The sequence below is a fragment of the Vicugna pacos genome, chromosome 31 (genome assembly GCF_048564905.1).
Source record: "Vicugna pacos chromosome 31, VicPac4, whole genome shotgun sequence".
Classification (NCBI taxonomy): Eukaryota; Metazoa; Chordata; class Mammalia; order Artiodactyla; family Camelidae; genus Vicugna; species Vicugna pacos.
Genome location: NC_133017.1, coordinates 14,558,233 through 14,578,706, shown reverse-complemented (window position 1 = coordinate 14,578,706; position 20,474 = coordinate 14,558,233). Strand labels below are relative to the sequence as shown.

At 38.6% G+C, this 20,474-nt stretch overlaps 1 protein-coding gene across 1 annotated transcript in view; it reads left to right on the top strand.

Annotated features, from left to right (window-relative positions):
- GLRA3 (glycine receptor alpha 3) overlaps positions 1-20,474 on the top strand; it is a 211,561-nt gene that overhangs the window by 162,860 nt on the left and 28,227 nt on the right. The window contains exons 13-14 of the mRNA XM_072952569.1: positions 16,184-16,321; positions 18,054-18,268. Coding sequence (XP_072808670.1) covers positions 16,184-16,321; positions 18,054-18,268 — 353 coding nt within the window. The remainder of the gene's footprint in view (positions 1-16,183; positions 16,322-18,053; positions 18,269-20,474) is intronic.

Here is a 20,474-nt window from a genome sequence, read left to right as displayed (position 1 = left end):
GGAAAATCCTGAGTGACTCTGTCTTTTCTAGTCGTATCTCCTGCTCTGGCATCAGAAGAGAATCTCAGGCAAAAGCTTTGTTTGAAAAAGAAAATGAAAAGAAATGCATATGGGTCTCTAATTTTGTCGTAAATTAATGCGAAGTTCAAAAAGCTGGGACAGGAATGGGAAAAACAGAGGACAGTTTGCAGACTTCTTCAATGATTTGCATAAGAATTAAGCATAAAGATGATTCTCCCTACTTTTCTCTCAGTCCTGAGGGTTGAACGTTGCCTCATTTAGATACATTAGAAAAGAGCTGGTGATTCATGGGAAAAGTAGTGCGGAAGCTTGACTTCTGCTTAAGTGTGTGGTACTTCTTGTGAAACGTATTCAATTAGAAGTTTATTTTAGGTTACGAGACATTTTGCAGTAAATCTCGAATTAGGAATGGTTGTCGAAATACAGAGAACTAAATGTTTCTTGAAAACATGGTGATAAATGAGCACTCTGAACATGGTATTAAAGATAAAAACCCAAAGAGAGCAAAAGCATAGCATCCATGAGTTGAAGAAAAATTGAGGGACCCAAGGAAAGGGGAACCACAGTACAATTGAAGCTTTACCCTTAGATTAACCTGGAAGGCTGAATGCCACCACTGAGAAGTCCCCTGAAGCCAAAGGAAAGACTGTGGTCCTATTTCTATGGTCCAAGTTAAGACGTCTCCCTAATGAGATCTAATGGCCTGTCCCATAGTCTCCTTATTCCTCAGATCTCAACAAGAGTTCTTCCTACCTGATTGCTTTTATAAAATCCAGAAGCCCAACTTACCATTTATTCCTCTGGTCTCAAATATCTTTCACTCAACCTCACAAGAGAATTCTGAAATAGATATTGTGTATGCTTGCTTTGGGGTGTAAATAAATTGTGTTAGTTTCATTTACTTCTCTTTCTGATACTCATTTTTCATTCTCAGAGTTCAGCCAGAGAATAGAAGCCAGTTGCCCTGACAATCTGCACTTCCAGAATTCATATCAGTAGAAACCTAATAAAATATTAAATCGTATATGTGGCAGAGGGCATTCTGTAGTGAAGGCCTGCTTTTCACTAAATACTTTATTTAATTTTAGAAAGAGTGTAAGGTACACACCAATTTTTGGATGCAGTTGTTGGTAATATATAAAACTGAGTGGCATTTCTCGTGAAGATGAACTAAACATTCAAGTGATAAGTAACCTTGTTTCTCAGGATTAGATTGTACTGATTTACTGAAGTTCAGGAAACTGCGTGATCTTTTTTTTTTTTCATTGGTTGTCTGAATGCACCTTGTTTGTTTTCTTTGAAAATAGCTACTCTCTGACAGAGGTAGACAAACTTTGTGATCACTTAGACTACACTCCTAAGGAATTTACAGTGCAAATCAATGTGTAGGAATAGGGGTGAGGGAAAAACAAAGCATTCAATTTTCAGCCTTTTGTTTATGCCGTAAAGAAACTTTCTAAGTGAGCAATTATTTTCCCAGGTGAAAAAAAAAAAAAAGAAATGGAGGTGTTTTTAATTTTGGAGGAATATTGGATAATAATAAAGCTTTGTTGTTTATTAAAAAAACAGTGGTGATACAGGATATGTAAATGATCACTGTATCCATAAAGAGTCTAATTCTGTACTTTGTATCTAAAGAGGAATGGAGGTAACAAGAGAGAGAAATATCATCAATTAGAGAATGTGAAAGAAATTTTAATGATTCAAGCTAGAAAAGAAAACGCAAGAAAACAATTCAGTGAAGAAAGGATCCTTTTTCACAAAGAACAGCCTGAATTCCTAAAATTCAGTTAAAAGATATTTTTAAGGGTCAACTTGAAAAAAGTCACTGACTAAAAATGTTAAGAAACTTTTGAAATATGCTTTAATAGGGCTTTTGGATAGAAATATTTAAAAATAGATGGGAGGTTTTTGCTATTTGATTTTTTCAGCTTCATTTCAAAACCACATCTGCTGTGACTCAGCCTGGCTACTCTGGAATTTATGCTAAAGCAAAAGGTAGGATTGGGCAATGACTTTTCACAATTATTTCCTAATAATCTCTGCTGTTATTCAAGCTCTTTCATAATTTAAAATTGTGCATATTGTTCAAAATCATAGTGTGCCTTTTGCCTGGCTAGTCAGAGATACAGAGGGTTCTTATCTTCTGAGTATTTATGACTTAAACAGTTACAGTGTTGGTTAGAAAGCAAGTTTTCCCAAGACATTATTCTGTAACGAACTAACTAGCCACGTAGAAAGTCAATCTCCGCTTAAGTATTAAATATGCCATCCTGCTTAACACCATGACTGTTCTCTCCCAATCTGTCCACATCTTTGTAGGTTGAATTTTTGCTGATTGTCAGGTACTCTAAACACAGGACAGTGTAACAAAAACACAATGTCGTTACAAGTCTTACAAAATGATGATGTCACTATAGTTTTATGTCTGTTATATTATCTGATTGAATCCTAACCACAATTTAACAAGGTAGGTTTTATTTCCATTTGACATGTCATCAAATTATAGGCTTACCAAGTTTAAGTGACTTTCAAAGTCACACAGTTATGAAGTGGACAAAGAAAATTCCTGAGAATTAATTGCCCACAAACATACAACAAGCAGCAGTCATTTTTAAATCCATCTGACAATTTCAAAACATTTATACATTGTGACTGTGGCTTTCGTAAGTTAGCTCGACAGTGAAGTACACCCAGTAATTTTACTTGCTTTCTCAGATGAAAAGACTTAAAAGTTCCTTCCTCTGCTGATTTCTTCTTTCCTGGATGCCTTGCCGGGTATTAAACGTGACCTAAACCCAGATGTGCAGCGTGGGGCACCCCCTCCTGGTGACAGTGCCGATCATTATGTGACTTGCAGTCTACGCTCACAGGGAGCTGCAAAACACTCCTGACTCAGACCACACGTGCGGTTAGCTCGGTGCCGCAGCTAAGTTCTGCGCATCATGGAACCGGTTTGTTCGCTTGGCTAATCCAAGTTTGCCTTTGCCCCAGTTAAATATCACCTTGTTGGAGTCAGTCCATAATCTAACTTGATGCCCTGCTAATTGTCCAGAGGACTGAGCAACATACCATTACGCACTCCCAAAAGGGCAGGTCTGAGAAAATGCTACAGCGATGCGCTAGAGGTATTCCTCTAGACTGAGTACTACTTAAAAAAAAAAATTGACACTTTTTCTCTCTCTCTTTTTTTTAAATCAAAGTATAGTCAGTTTACAATGTTGTGTCAATTTTTGGTGTACAGCATAATATATTAGTCACATATACAAATACATATGTTCTTTTTCATTATAGGTTATAAGATATTGAATGTAGTGCCCTGTGCTCTACAGAAGAAACTTGTTTTTTTAATCTATTTTATATATAGTTAGTATCTGCAAATCTTAAACTCCCACGATTGCTCTTTGAATCAGTTATAAATCACTTAAGCATATTATCATTAACAGGAGTTTGAAATCCTTGTTCGTAAGGATAACATTAAAATTCATCAAGTGTCTTGTTGAAAACACTGTTTCTAGCTGACCTTAAAATTCCAGCATACTTGGTGACATGATCATGACATGGTGTCATAAGCATGGCTTTTCCTTTATGACCTGATTGGTGGCTTCTACTGACCACAGCTCCCTAACTCACCTGCTCACGGACTGGATTTTAACTGCTCTGGAACTGAGTGGATTTGGTGTTAGGCTCCTTTATCTTCAGTGCATAGAACGTGCCTGATAGTAAACTTGAATATATTCTCAGCTTTAATCTCTTCAGGCCACATCTGACCACCTCTTCTCACTTACCTCTCTGCTCTCCAATCGCCTCCTAACCAATTATATTATATTTCCTTAATAATGCATGTCACTATTGAAGTGATTTGTTTAATTTTTTCTGTTTACATTTTTATTGTGTCCCCCACCCCCACCCACTGCATCCAAGCTCCTTGAAGGACAGGGAAGTTGTCGCTCTTGTTTACAATTTATTATCCCCAGAAATCCCGATGAAAATCAAGATAATGTTCTCTTTCTTTCTCTAAACTGCGATCAGTCATGTGTGCCTGTGTTATGCAGAGCAGCTAACGTGGCCCACTGTGATCGCATTTAATCCGTGGATTCTTTAGAGGGTCTCATCAGTAGCTCCGTGGAACAGCTGTCCTCACTCACGGTGACCGGGGAGGCGCCTTCAGGCTCACTCAGCCTGTATGGCCCCAGGTTCAGCTTTCAGCACATGCCGTGATACCACCAAGGTCTTCTGTAAGCTATGCTTTCCCCAGACTTCCAGTCGTGTATTTCTTTTTAATTTTTATTTTTAATTGTAATCGAATGCACACACATAAACTTCTCCATCTTTATCATTTTCAAACGTGTAGTTCAGTAGTGTTCAGTGTATTCACGCTGCTGTGCATCCAGTCTCCAGAACCGTCTCATCTTGGGAGACAAACTTTCTGTCCATTAAGCCCCTCCCTAGTTCCCCCTCCTTGCAGCCCCTGGGAACCAGCATTCTATTTTCTGTTTCTGTGGGGTTTTGTCTGTGTGTGTGTGTGTGGGGGTGCATAATTAGGTTTACATTTATTTGTTAATTAACAGAGGTTTGGGGACTGAACCCAGGACCTCGTGCATGCCACTCATGGGCTCTGCCACTGAGCTGTGCCCTCCCCGCGCTGTCTGTCTCTGTGGGTTTGACTCCTCCAGATACGCGCTGTTAGTGACTCGTACAGCGTCTGTCTTTCTGTGACTGCATTACCTCACTTACCCTCAAGGTTCATCCACGGTGTAGCATTCAGGAGAATTTCCTTCTTTTTTAAGCCTGAATAACATCCATCGTGTGTCGTGTACCACATTTTCCATGTGGTATTCATGCAGTTCATTCATCCACTGGTGGAAAGTTGGGTTGCTTCCACCTTTTGGCCACTGCGAATAGTGTTGCTATGAACACAAGAGTACAGATATCTCTTCAAGACTTTGCTCTTCATTCTTTTGGTGATATATTGAGAAGAGGACTTCCTGGATCATTGAGTAATTCTATTTTTAAACTTTTGAGGAACTGCCACCCTGTTTTCCACAGTGACTGGACCGTTTTACATTCCTACCAACAGTGCACAGCAGTTCCAATTTCTCCCATCCTCCCCAACACTTGATATTACCTAGATTTTTTTTTTCATTGTAACCAACCCAATGTGTATGAGATTCAGCAGTCCTTTTAGAACACCCAAGACCACCTGTAATCAAGGGATTATGTCATTTTTCTGTGATCCTATCATTTGCTGTTTACTGCTCAGAGCTGTCACAATTTTCTCTCTTCCTTAATTAATTCCCCAAATAACCCCAGCTCCTCCAACCTTCATGTTTGATGCTCTTTCAAAACTTGGTAGCCCCTTCCCCAGAGGTTGCCCCGTGTCCAAACTCAACAATTCCTTAAGCTATGCCATGCATTGTTGCTGCCCATCTAGGAGAACAAATTCAAGACTGTGCATTATAACTTTAAGTCTTTCTTTAAGAAATACATAAACTTTGTAAACCTATTTATTTTTTTGGAGACTCCGTTTTCCCTTTTGTGAGATAAATGAATTACATTAGATGACAACAAAATTTCCCTCAACTTTAGGACTCCATAAAGTCTTTAAATATATGGGACCATAAATCTGACAAGTAAAATTCAAAACATAGCATCTAGAAACCATGGTGTATCTACCAGAAGAATCAAGAAGAAAAAAAATACAACTGAACAAAAATAATATCATGGATGATCTGTCATGAAGACCAAGAGGAAAATACACCAAACTAAAAAAAAAAACAAACAAACAAAAAAAAACAAAACAAAACCCAAAACCAAAAACAAGAAAATATGAAAGAAAGAAAAAATATATAATGAAAGTTGGGAGAAAATCATCTTTTTTTTTTTTAAAGGAACACAAGAGTGTGATTAAAGAGTTTACATTCACAAATTTACACTTTTTCCCTCTGGGGCAGCTGTGGTCATGGACCACTACGAATGGACTCTTGCTTGTGTCGCAAGTATGCTGCTCACATTCCAGGAGATTGTAAAGTCTCTAAGGCATTTATAGAATGCTCAGCCAGATTTCTGGGATCTCTGAAGTCCCAAGTGACCCTGTGTTTCTTCACAACATACCCCACCTGTAGTTACTGGTTCCTGGCAATCTGTTGATTTCTCTGAGTTCTGCGTCAGAGTAGAAAGGAAAGTCCAGAGGCAAATCTGAAAAACAAAAAGCAAAACAAAAAGCCCATTATCAAACTGTCAGCCTTTGTCAGGAGTAAGGAGGATCCATACTGTTCCCAGCCCTGAAGCTTGCTGGAGAACTGTTGGTTTAAAATTGTAATTATAATGTTGGCTCACAGAGTCTGTTTGAATAGTTTGGGTCTATGCAGTAAACTGATTAGTTCGTACACTTGAGCAGATCTCAGCCTCCAACCTTCTGATAGGAAGACAGAATATTTTCCCACGACTCGGAGTTTATTCCAACGGGGTAGCCAGGCAGAGCCCTCCTGTGCCTCTCCTGGGGCAGAAATCCCTCCAGTTATGCACCATTCACTCATTAAAATGGGCTCAAGATCAGGTCCTTTTCTCATTTTAGTTGCGATTTCTGATGAGAACTTTAAAACACTGTGTGTTCAATGTGTGGTAATTTTGTGAAGCCTTGAAAACTGTGGGCAAAGTGACCAGTGTCATTGTCATTTAAGAAGACCAGTTAGAAGCCATGGATTGTATTTCCACAATTATCCTGAGAGAGAGAGAGAGAGGGAGAAATGTGGCACTGATGGTCTATGATAAAGTGTTTTAAGGTCTTCGAGGAGTGGCCAAAGAACCGGGGAATAGTGGTTACAGGTGAGTCACACCAGAGAGTTTTAGAGAAAGCGTAATTACTAAGAAAATAATTTAGCAGAACTTAAATGAAACCACAGATAACAACCTGGGTTAGGGGAAGATTATTCAAATTAAATGCACAAATTATAAGTAAGGTTGTTTTAGTTAAATACACTTTGACATGGCAGTTGCTCCTTGTCAGGTCAATGCAATTTCCTGGAGTAACATCACTCCCGGCCATGGACGGCGAGGATGTGACCATCTTCTTCCTTCTGTTTTTCAAGCTCCAGCTGTTAGTTAAGAACATGAGCGTTTGCAAGCTTGGTTGACCCCAGAAATCTCAGTCTCTGTCTCTTTCAGTTGAGGAGCCTGGGCCAAAAAGGATCCTAGTTCACTTGTAAAACTAAATGGGAAGCTGTAGTTTATTGACAAATCTCAAAACTCGTTTAGAACTTAAATGTGTTCTCAGCACCCATTCCCTCCTTGAATAGGTATGACTTTCAGGTGTTACTCATGGTATGAAGTATTAAACAATAACCTCTTTTTTCTTCTATCGTCTTTTAACATTTTTTTAATGAGCAGTAATAACTTAATTTTTTAAAATGATAGTATAGTGCATTTGAATGACGTCTTCAAAATCAGCAAGCTTGTACTAGAAGATTTGAACAATAGAAACTGAAAAACAAACAGGGACCTGCTTTAGCCTCAGTTTGCAATCATCCTTACTTGTTAAACCCTTTCAAGCCTGCCCCATGCCCCTTTTCCTTTGCTCGTGTGTGTGTGATTACGTATATAGACTATATATACACATGTAAGTATGTGCATGGATAAGTACATGTGTATCCACATACGGTTATAAATATAAAAGACATTTCAAGCATAAAAATACTGAAAGTTAAAAAGCAATATTTTGTATCAAAATATTAACTTTGCCATTTTTACTTCCGATTTGAAGACTTTTTTCTAACCTGAACGATGTGGAATTGTACCTTGTGGTACCTCTGTCTCCCTTAGTTAAACGTTCTTTTTTCTGCATACTTCACAATTGTCACTGTTTCTTCTGTATACTGCCTGTTTAAACCTTTTCTGATTTTTATACAGGAACATCACTCCATTTTTATTTATATGTGTTGTTTTATATATGCAATTGATATTTTAACTTTATGATATTTTTCATAGCACAAAGGGTTTTAAATATATATGTAATACATAATATAATTAAATCTATTTTTTCTTCATAAATTATGCCTTTTACATGACAAAAATACAAAAATATGATATTTTAGACATTTTATAACATAGGTTGTGCTTACATTTCACATACAAGTAGATTTTATTTTTGTGTAAATCTTTTTTAAACTGGATCAAAAATTTTTCCATTATCATTTATTAAAATTTTTTCCATGTTGATTTGAAATGTCATTTTTTTGCCTTAAATTCCCATGTATAGGTCTGACTCTGGACTCTGTTCTGTTCCAATTATCTACCTGGTACAGAGGCCCTATTCTGAAGCTGTTTAAACACAATAGCTTTATTTGTGTATTTTGTCCCTTGTTAGACAGGTATGCTTCTTTACTTTTTATTTGGCAAAACTGCCTTTGATATGTATGTACTATTACACTTCAGAATTAATTTCCAGTTGAAAAGTGCATTAGAATTTTTACATAAATTGCATTGAGATTACAGATCAGCCATGGGAGAACAGCATTTTCTGCAACCATGAGTCCACCTGCCCGAGACCACGGCATGTCTTTGTCTTTATTCCAATGATGTTTCATCATCTCGTTTTTACATTTCTTTGTAAATGTCCTTTACTACACATATTACAGACTTTTGCTGACACCAAGAATGAAAATTTTGTTCATCTTCATCTTAAATGGTGCAGTAACATTTAAAATCTCTTCTCTCGTGGATAGTGTATTGAAACGGTATTTGTCTCAGTTTCTTAGACATGAGAAGGGGTAGAATGCCCAGAGAGGATAAAGTCATTAGGAGTCAAATTAGTTGCTTCTATATAGGAATCTTTTAAAAATTCTTCACCTAATTTGCATGTTAGAAATTATGCCTTCTGAATTCCATTGCATTTCGGTATAAATTATCCAACTAAAAATAAGCAGTTGGTCAATATAATCTTCTCCTAAGACATTCCAAAGCACAGTTATCAAATAAAAGTAAATAAATATGGTGCATCATGTGAGACTCCACTGTGTCTCCCCTTCTATTGTGGGGATTAATCTCAATGTGTCCTTGGGTGGAAACAACATAATTAAATTCCTCCTAGTTGATAAAAAGCTTCAGCATCTAAAATTTTAGTTCCATTCATAAGGCAATTTGATTAAATATTTCCAACTGATTTTGAACAAATGCAGCCAAAATTTAGAGAACCTACTTACTGAAAGTTCAGTACCATTGCAGAACACGTAAGCTGATCTGTAAAGCACTTCTTCAAATGTTCACATTTGAAAAAAATTTAACTGGAGGAAGTGTGTTGTGCCATGATGAAACAGAAGTTTTAATTCAATGTCAGCTTTGTCATGCACACAAAATTACAGTTCAGTTACTTGTGTTCATACAAAAATGTAAATGTTAAAAACTATAGCCTCTCTTCAGTTGATAGACTGTAACAGAGTTTACGGATGTAAAATAAATCATATAGGCTTCATTACTAATTTGAAGAATACTGGACCTCCATAGATTTTTTTAAATTTAGTAAGAACATAATTTTTACCACAGTGATGAGTTCCAACAAATATTTGCTTCAGATCCATCACAGATAAGCGACATTTATTTTCAATGTTGAACTTCTAAAATGAATTTAAGAGAGACTTTACTATAGAATTTACAATGCCATCACATATTTCTTCCTTAACAAATGTAATTCCAGAAGCCTTACTTTGATTACAGAATTGGATTTAAGAATCAAGATCATTTAAAATTAATTTAATCCACTTTCTCTTTGAAGCAGGAAAGGATACTAAAACAAACCTCACATCATTTGATTGCTTACAAATTTCCTGTTAGGCAGCTTTCCAAGAAAACTTGAACTTGCTCCCCTTGCAAATGCATTTATCAAGTGATCATATTTGGGCAGTGTTTGTAAAAGGACTGTAACTTCTCAAATAAATGCTAATATGTTTTCAGTTCACTTTTGTGTGGACAAGGCTATTGCTGTAGCCCCTTTTGTGACGTTAAATATAAACAACGTTTGGTTTAAGTTGCCTGTTCACCAACATTTTTTGTGAAATGGAAATTCAGAGCTTACTTTTTCAATTAATATTGAGCTTTCATTTCTTTTAGCCATTGCAGCTTAGAAGAGTTTATTACAAAATATGAGTGTTGCCAAATAATAAAATAGCAAATGTTTGTAGGTTTTGAAACTCAAAGCATTCAGATTACTTTCTACATGGTCCACAGCAGTACTGTTCAGCTTTCACTTACAACTAACTTTTTAAAAAAAGAATTTTATTTATTTAATCATCTTTTTGGGGAGGGTAATTAGGTTTATTCATTTTTTTTAATGGATTTTTTTTAACGGCAGTGCTGGGGATTGAACCCAGGACCTCAGGCGTGCTAGGCATGCACTCTACCACTGAGCTATACCCTCACCCCAGGATTTACAACTAACTGAAAATTTTTCTGTGATACTCCTGCTGCACTTTGACACTTCATGGATGTCACAGGTTTGTACACCAAGTGGCCAGCTGGGGGAACAAAGTTGAAAACTTCTGCCACTTCTCACATAGGCAGTTAGCTGCCCTTGAAATGTTAGCTTGTTACTGGAAGGGTTTGGTAATGACAGATGGACCATTGCTAACACTGGCTGTTTCAGAGATTTTTTACCTAACATTAAAATATTAAAACAAAAAGTATTAAAATAATCTCATACTCATGCCATGGGAGACTCTAGAAGTACAATCGAAGATCTACCAAACCAATAATGATGTATTTTAAAAAATGGTTAATAATGATTTATTAACCATTCATTAAAAATGAAAAATTGAGAAAAGAGCTGGGTCAGAGAGGATATAAGGAAAAAAGAAGTAATCCAGGGCTGTCTTGCAAAGCAAGATGTATGGTGAGCCTCTTCATAACCAAGCAACTTCTTGACTAGGAGAAGGGAAGGAAGCGAGAATGCCTGAAAGACTAAACATTTTCTCTTAAGACTCTACACTTCCAGAGAAAGATGGAGTCATCTTCAGAGGGTTAATCTGAGTTGCTCTCTCTCAAGTCTACCCTTATCAGATGGAATGGAGGTGTGATATTCAGATACAGATACAAATAATTGAAAACTAATGCCCTGCTATTTTTCACATCTGAATATAATAAATATTTAATCTTGCACACCTGAATAATTGTTACAGTCATTCCTTTGGAAAACTTTACCTGATTCTCCTTCTCCTGTTCTCCAGCTTCGTGTAACCCCTTCCTGCGCTCATACAGAACTCCCTGCTTATTTCTCTGTGAGACTCTTCGCAGTCTGTTAGTTTATCTGTATTATTGTCAGCTACCTTCTATTCTGTGAGCATCCTAACTGGAGCCAGGGCATTCTGTAGTTCCAGGACCTCATATAGAGTAGGCACTCAGCAATTCTATATGAAATTAATGAACTAGTTTAATTAATTCCTGGGCAACAGTTCAGTAGTAAGTTTGTTTTTGTTTGTTTGTGCTATTTGAATGATTTGTAGATGAGGTTTTTAAAACATACTTTTTTTAAAGAGCAGTTTAAGGTTCACAACAAAATTGAGCAAAAAGTAACAATTTCCCATACACTACCCTGTCCCCTACCTGCCTCCACGCACATCCTCTGCCGGTATCAACACCCCACCCCAGAGCGGTACACTTGTTACGACCACGGACCTGCATTAGGGTTCACTCTTGGTGGTGAACATTCTCTGGCTTATTTTTCTTAACACCCTCTCCTCAAGCTGTATCTATAGTGTTGCAAAAATTAAAAATGGACTACCATGTGATCCAGTAATCCCATTTCTGGATATTCACTGAAAAGAACTGAAGTCAGGACCTTGGAGGAATATTAGCGCTGCTGTGGTGGCAGCGCTGTTCACAGCAGTCAAGACGTGGGGAAACAGACTACCTCCGCATGGCGGATGAGTGGATGAAGAAGCTGTATCACATACATTCAATAGGATACTACTTAGCCTTTGGAAAGAAGGAAATTCTATGTTCTGAAAAAAAAAAAACTTTAGTTTCTAAAGTTGGTAGTTCCTTAAACGTTAGTTGCAATATGAAATTGGGAGCCATAGCAATGAACTCTTCACACTCTTGTAAATTACTCTGTTTGTGGGTCTTGAACTTTGAGTGGATCCTTTACCTCTGCATGACTTTTAACACCATGCTTTGGTCATTTGGGAGACATGAGCTTAATGAGTTATTCAGTATATTCCAACATTGACACGTGACATTGTACAATATCAAAAGGTCATATTTGTTCCTATCACCATCAGGCTCATCAGAAAAAAAGTCTGTAAGTATTGGGGATACATTTTTCCAAAATTCTGACGTTGAATTGAAAGCTCGACCTGCGTCATTGGCAACAACAATGTCGGCTTTTTCCCTCAACATGATAGGTTCACTCACTAGCTTTATTTTCAAGAAAATGATCATACATCTACCTAACCACAAGAACCACATTGCTGGTCATTTTTTTCGGTAAAAATGGTGTTTCAAGAAAAACCGGCTGGCTTATATGCAAATCAATCACGCCAGTGCGTTTTCTTAAAAGAAGCATCGTGTTACCATAGGCAGCTGAAATGTGTTATCCGTTTTTCCCATTTCCATACACAGAATTATAAGTACATTTATATAAGGGTCAGAATTTAATAAGATTATAATTGTTACTGTTTCATCAAGGATCGAGGACATTCTTAAACAAAAGTGGCATTGTTTTCACTGCAAGACATGGCAGTAAAGAAAACAGTAACCACCAGCGTGCTTTAATTATGCTAAAGCGCTGGAAGTTTTCCCCATTGTGTTTTCACCATCTGGACAAATGTCAACACAATGAAAAAAGGTGAACAATGTCTTATGAATATGAAAGCAGGTTGGACCTTGCGAATCCTGCTACAGTAATGTTTCTAAACCACAATTTTTACCATGTCACTCCCCTGCTCGAAAGATTTCAATTGTTTGTCATTGCCCACCGGGAATTTTTTAAAAATCAAAATTTTCAACCTGGGATTTAAATTTGACATAGTCTTAGATTAATTTATCTTTTCATTCCGTATGCTTCTGCGTGCAAACTGGCTCTAGAAAAATGAAGTTCTTGCTATTCCTATTGTAAGCCTTGGGAGTTTGCAGTTTCTTTCAACTAATTATACTGTTCCCTTTGCCTGAGTACCTCACTTTCCCTCGCATTATACACAGGTTCTGTCTTTTTTCAAGATCCACCTCGAACGAGGCCTCTGAGTGACACTGACCCCTCTTCTGAACGCACACAGCTCTTTGTACCTCTCCCAGGCCACTTCTTTCCTACCTGCTGAAAATCCCTCGTGTTCCCGGAAGTCCAGTAGGTTGTCTTACATACAGTCAGTGCTCAATAAGTACTAGTTGAAGAAGCAACTGGTTGCATTGAGCCATTTGTTTGCACGTTTCACTGCAGCTACCACGTGAAATTGCTGGCTGAAGGGGGTAGTCGATGTCTTTGTCCCCTCAGTGAAGTATCCCTGGTTGGGAAACTTACTATGGTACAAGGCATTTCGTCTCCCAACCTTGATCTCATAAGCGAGTCTGTTCTCAGAATGGTATGAACTTCTGCCAGCCAAGGGCGCAAGGATGCTACAACACTGCCAACCGTGTAGGAATATTGATTTTTTAGTTATGTTTGAAGATTCCTTGAGACAAAATTAACCTCTGGCTGTTTTCCTTGAACACCCTGTAAGTTACTGCCTAAATTTGCCATCTCACTATCTTCCTTCTGATTTCAAACTTACATATTTTATGGCCCTGCAGGACGTAGCATCATTTGATTATGAAATGCCCGGGCCGAAATCACTTAGTGTGGGTGATTCTTTGACACAAGAGCAGCTGACTGTGCGGCGGGTAAATTGCCCCAGAGACCACCTAAGGCTCGTCTCTGAGGGAGTGTCAGAGACCTACTTCCTTCTCAAAGGAGACTCCATAAAAGTTCAGGCTGTAAAAACAAAACAGGGTTTCAGTTCATTTCTCCATTTATCCGTCTACACTGGGAAATACCCTGCATATTCGGACTTCAGGGGTTGCACGTGTGGAAGGATTGGGTACTGTCCTACTTGAAAGTGAATAAGTGCCCATTTTTCTACCTTTTGATCCTTGAGAGACGTGCATCTATTTTCTCTCTAGGTCAAATGTTATTTATGCTGGATGTGTCAAAAGACTTAGGCATGAATGTGAGAACCTTCTGTTCTTAGCCACCAAAGCAGTAACTGCAGTGTCCATGGACTGTGTCCTGTGTAAGCAAGTCAAGCAGAAGTCCTTGCTGTGCTAAGTCCAGGGGTTTCGAGGACAGTCTTGCAAGTTCCCCTGTCTGTTCTGAAACCAGAATTCAGGCGTGTCCCCTTCAGTCTGGAGGACTTTACCGCCTCTGTCAAACAGTGCGTGTTCCACGGTGAGCCGTCACAGTGATGGTCCTGCTGCTGAAACTTGGACAGCAGAATCCCAGACGGTCCAAGGATGCCCTCTAACTGTGAAGGAAAAGCCCAGCTGGGCTAACAAGCTAACTCACAAGTCCAAGTGTAGCAAGTGTCGGATTACTTATCTGAGTTCTGCTGGGCTAACTTGTAAATCTGAGCTAATTATTTTTGGTTTGCTGATTCCCTGTTCATGTTTTTTTGCTAGCCAGCTGGATTTTCAAAGAGACATATCTGGCCTTGAAATGTTGGTTTGCTGCCCCCCTGCCTCTACTTTGGTGATAATGATGTTGCTAAAGCTGTTCCATGCCTATTGGCCAAATACCCCAAGCTTGTAATTAACCCTGTAAAACCTCATGCGCACGTCTTGGAGGTGCTCAGAGCTTCGGAGCAGAAGCCCCTCTGAGCCCGCCGGCGTAATACATCTGAGCACTCCAACCCTCCAAGTGGTGCTTGTTTCTTGGCTGGCCTGTCATTTCTGTAACATAACCACAGGTGCCCCTCTACCACCTCCCCCATGGCCAGCGGAGCTGATGCCGTGAGGTGCGCCTTGGGGCCAGGAGGGTGGGGATGGGTGTCTGGCTCCAGTCACCGCCACTGCAGCTGGATCAGTCCTCTTTCGAGGACGTCCTCTTCCGGGGAGGGAGCAGGGTGATCGGTTCCCTTTCATACACATCACTCTGTCCAGTCGAACCTGCTCCGTGCCGGCAGTTTCTAATCATGCACACAACCTCTTCCCTGCAACATCGGCTACCAGGGAACTCGTTTGGGACAGTTTCCCTTCTTTGCTGCTTCATAACCTAGAGTTCTGCCTCCTTTATCTGACCCCTTGACTTAGCCCACAGGCCAGACCATCCGTCCTCTCTCTTCCTACCTCCAGGGCAGCTGTGAATTCTGACAAAGCCCTCCTCCACAGGCTTCCTTCACTTGCACTCCATCTGCAGAGCCTTCAAGTGTCCATTTCAACAGCTTCTCATTTGGAGGGAAGAAAATGATAAAATTCTGCTTTTCTTAGCTACCTCTCCTGTAGATTTGTGACATTTGAATTTACTAAAAGAGCTGGCTTATTACAAAATACATTATTTCATTCTATTCTGAATCTGCTCATGGTATGTGCGAGAGTTTCCTCCTCCACAAACTATCCCATGTGGATTTTCTTTGTACTCTGATTTTCCCTGAATAGCAGACATTTCTGTCGAAAATACCCTTTTGTCTATTTCGGGACCCAGGACATAAAAGCTGAGGCCCTAAACTAAAATAGTTAATGATTCAATCAAGAAAAGTAGCAATTCTGGCATGTTCTCTCCATGGATGTAACAGGTTAGGTCATTTCCTAACCAATAACAAGTTCAGCTTTTGGCGAAAGTGTCCTGAGTAATTTGAGAAAAGGCGAGGGGAGATGTGATGGAGGGGAATCAACATGAATTGTTGAATTAGTCCAGTAGCTCCCCGTCCCAAGAGAAGGATGTATGTGCTTGTCCTTTAAGGTTTCCACATGCCATGTCGTACTTACTATCAGCCTGCTACAACTTCTTCCATTATTTGATAAATATTCCATATGAATAGATTTCTTAGACTGGAATTGTGCAATGCATAGCTCCGTCAGTAAAGTTAAGATGACACTGTTGGGTCTTCCCCATTCTATGTGAGCTGTACAGGTGATTTTAAAAAAAAATTCATTCTTCTGAATGCCCTTTTGTGCTGTAAATATTTCTTTATTTTGCTTCGCCTAGTTGGGTACACCATGAATGACCTCATTTTTGAATGGCAAGATGAGGCACCTGTTCAAGTGGCAGAAGGACTGACTTTGCCCCAGTTTCTGTTGAAAGAAGAGAAAGATTTACGATACTGCACTAAACATTACAACACAGGTAGGGGTTGAGTATTCTTCATTACACGTCTGACTTGTGTTTCAGATATTTCTTAATTATCATGCTGGGTTAATTACTAACAGTTTGTAGCTGAATGCGTTTTATAGTCATAGAGCAGAGAATGGATGCCTTTGAAACTTACAGAAGCTTTGACTCATTGCATATTGTTACATAATTGGTTTGTTTGGAACCAGAGAGATGCTTGGTGTTCAATTATATTTAAATAATTTCTTTTTCTTCTGCCCAAAACCCATAGGCACGTAGTAATGATGTTTCAGAAAAAGTTCCTTTAATTTCTATGTAAGCAATAAAATGTACTTTTTAACTCTCCTTGGGCTGTACACATTGTGTCTGCTAACAAAAATGAAAGAGATTGCTTTTGTTGAAGGCTTCACTTGCCTAAACTTTTCTTTTGGCCACAATTTCATGTGTTGCAAGGCATTGTTACTGAGCACCTGCTATTCACCTGACATAGTAGCCTTTTACCTTTGAGATTAATTATCAGATCCAGTTACTGATATCAAGGATTGAAAGACTTGTACATTCACATTATCTGTTCACATCTCTCAGCGGGCACAGGCTGTTCCCACAGTATCTATTCCAGCTGCCTTTCCTCCTCCTACAAGTTCCATTAAACTGCCCGGAGCTGAGGCATTGCCCCATTGTGGACCATATATGGCCTCCCACTGGCATCAGCTGCTGCTCTTATCATAACTGTGATTTCTTGTGGGCTCAGCGTTTTCCAGAACTGTGACCTGACCTCTCACAGCACAGTCAGCCCTCCATGTCTGCGGGCTCCACATCCAAACATTCAACCAACCGGGATGGAAAATAATTGGGAAAGAAAGTCCAGAAAGTTCCAAAAAGCAAAACTTGAATTTGCTGGGCACTGGCATCTATTTACACAGCATTGACACGTTCCCTGCATCCTTGGATTTTGGTATCCATGGAGGTCCTGGAGCCGATCCCTCATGGATACCAAAGGATGACTGTCCAAGGTCTCCGATCTCTTATCTCCTTAACTAACTCACAGTATCTGCTGAAAAAGTCAGTGCTGTTTTCTTACCTCGGGGGTAAGGCTAATTCAGTAGGGAGTTCAAAGTTAACAGGTCAACACAAAGGTCATGGGCAGGCAGGTCACTACCAGTGACCTTGCTCAGCTCTCCAGGGACAGTAGCAATCATACGCAACTTTTAGAGAAATCTAAGAAGTCGGAGTTGGTGTAGGTGGTCGGCTGCTGTAACAGTGCACCACTAACTTGGGGCGTCCCTGCCCCTCTCTCCAACCCTCTTGTCCCTCTCTCCCCTCACACTATCATCTGGACACAGCAGTTTGCTCTCTCATCTACACACCACACCTTTCCTGCTCCAGGGCCTTTTGTGATTGCCTTTCCTTCTAGACGCAAGCCTCTTTCCCCAAATTGTCCCAAACAGTGTTTAATAGAAGTGGCAAAGGTAGACATGAATCAAGTGAAGTAACAGACCTTTGAGAAGTTTGACAAATATGAAGTGTTAATCAAATGTGAAGTCATAGAAGATTATATATTATTTCCTGGAACAGTAAAATAAGAACAATATTTTTCAGAAGCCAATTTGCACATATGATTTAGGATCCCATTTCATTACAACAAATTTTTTTAGGGCAAAATTATGATGAAACAGAATTGTGACATTTCATGCAATAACAGAGGCCTATTTTTACCAATTGCTGCATTTATTTTACAACCAATTAGGGAAGTTTACGTGCATAGAAGTGCGATTCCATCTTGAACGACAGATGGGGTACTACCTGATCCAGATGTACATCCCCAGTCTCCTGATCGTTATTCTGTCCTGGGTTTCCTTCTGGATCAATATGGATGCTGCTCCGGCCAGGGTGGCACTGGGAATAACCACTGTGCTGACCATGACCACACAGAGTTCAGGATCACGTGCTTCCTTACCAAAGGCAAGTGCACGCAATGGGCATATACACGTTTGCACTAATATGTGTGTGTTATTATCAGCTCTTGCCAGAACGTTTGCAATAGCATTTCTAGTGGGTCCTTGTTGTACAATGGTTCACCTTGATGATTGGTTTGACTTTAGGGTGGTGTGAAATTGATAGGCATTCAGCAGAAACCGCACTTTGAATTTTGAATTTTGATCTTTTCCTGGGCCAGTGATATGTGATCCCATCTGCTCTCAGGATGCTGGCCAGCGGCCACAGTGGCTCCCTGTCTGTCACGTGATCAGGAGGGTCAACAACCAATACACTCACCACCATTCTGGACCCAGACAACCATTCTGTTTTCCATGTCAGTACAGTATTCAACAAATTACATGAGATGTACAACACTTTATTATAAAGTGGCTTTGTATTAGATGATTTTGCTCAACTGTAGGCTCATATAAGTGTTCTAAGCGTGACTGAGGTAAAGCTAGGCTGAGCTAGGTTAGGTGTGTTAAATGCATTTTCAACTTAATGATGCTTTCAATTTATGATAGATTTATTGGGATGGAAGCCCCATCATAAGTTGCAGAAGATCTGTGTTCATTCATTTCCAATTTTAAAATAATGTATAAACAAGGCAGAAAAAACAGAGAAATAAGTGAAAGAAAAAATTCTACAAACCAATGGTATCTTTTATGTGCAGTTGGTGTTATGATCCCAATTATTTATTTAAACATCATTAGCACTCATGCAGTATAGAATTTATTATCTATAGATTTTAAACCCTTAGAAATATATATATAAATATATTATATTTATAATATAGTATAATTAAATATATATAAATATATAAATAAATTATATTAATATATATAAATATATATAAGGTATGTAATTTGAATCTATAGGGTAGTTTTTAATGTTGCCCAATATTCCATTGAATAAATGTGCCATAATAATCTGCTGACCATCAGGACTAACCCAATAATGAACATTTATATAATGAATATTACACAGATGAATCTATGTGTGTGTACATGTGTGTACATAGCTTTACATCTATTTTGTATTATTTTCTTGGTAGGAACTCTTAGAACAGGAGCTGCTGCATTGATAGCTGTACGCATTGATACATGTTGCCAAATTTCCCTCTAGAAACATTTATAGCCTTTGTACTCCCACAGGTATTGTATGAAAATGCCCACAGGCTTACATTCTGGGTCAAGCATTTATTATTTTTTATGTGTGTAATTTTTAACTCTGCCTTTTAAGTAGCCATAGATCAATAAAAAGAAAAGCTTAGGTAAACCATGGTTTTTGTCTGTGTTGAGTTACCAGAATTAAAACAAAACTTGTAAAAGACCTAATGTTTCTTTTCAAAAGATGTGCTGAAATAAACTGCAGGAAGCTCTTTCCATCCCTTTAGCTGTGTAGCAATGGAGAATCATTTTCTTATCCTAAATGTCGTCTAAGAAAGAAACTCTTACTATCTAAATTAAATAATGCCATGTAACTTCCAGCGAGCTTCACAGTTCTTTTCATTACAATGATGTATGTTAATGTCATAAAATCATATTAACTTTTCTTGTACATTTGATGTTATCTTGCTGCCATGCCGAGGAAATTATGCATCCATTGTCATGCCTTGCTTAACCCTTACTATGAATTGCCTTCTCTGATTCAATTTATTCAATTAGAAGGTCTAAATAAATAAAAGTTGATGGCAGGACATTTTATCATGAAAGATGTTACTTAATATAGGAAGAACTTGATATTTAGCAATGCTCAGATTGCTAAGATTTAATGATTGCCTTTCAAAATAGGGTTTACTTTTATGACCACATAATTACATTTTCAAGATGATCCATTTGAACTAATGTTTTATAAAATATTGTCCAAGTGAAAATTGTAAAGCTGCTTTATAAGATTAAGTGCTTATTTATATATGTATAAATGTCTGAAGGGCTCTGAGTAATAGCTGAAGTTCCACAGTCAATTTGTAAATGAAATTGCCAGTTTACTCATTGATTTTCACCATGAGCTGAATAGAAATGAAAGCTCATTCATTCTGTAAGTTAACCAGAAGGAAGAACACAAAGTGTTTCATTTCAGGAAGCTCCAGCTTCTCTGAGGCACAGTATCAAGGCATCTCTGGATACAGAGATCAAGGCAGAATTGGGAGAGGATGGAGGTGTGAATGGAGGAAGCAGAAATAAAGAAA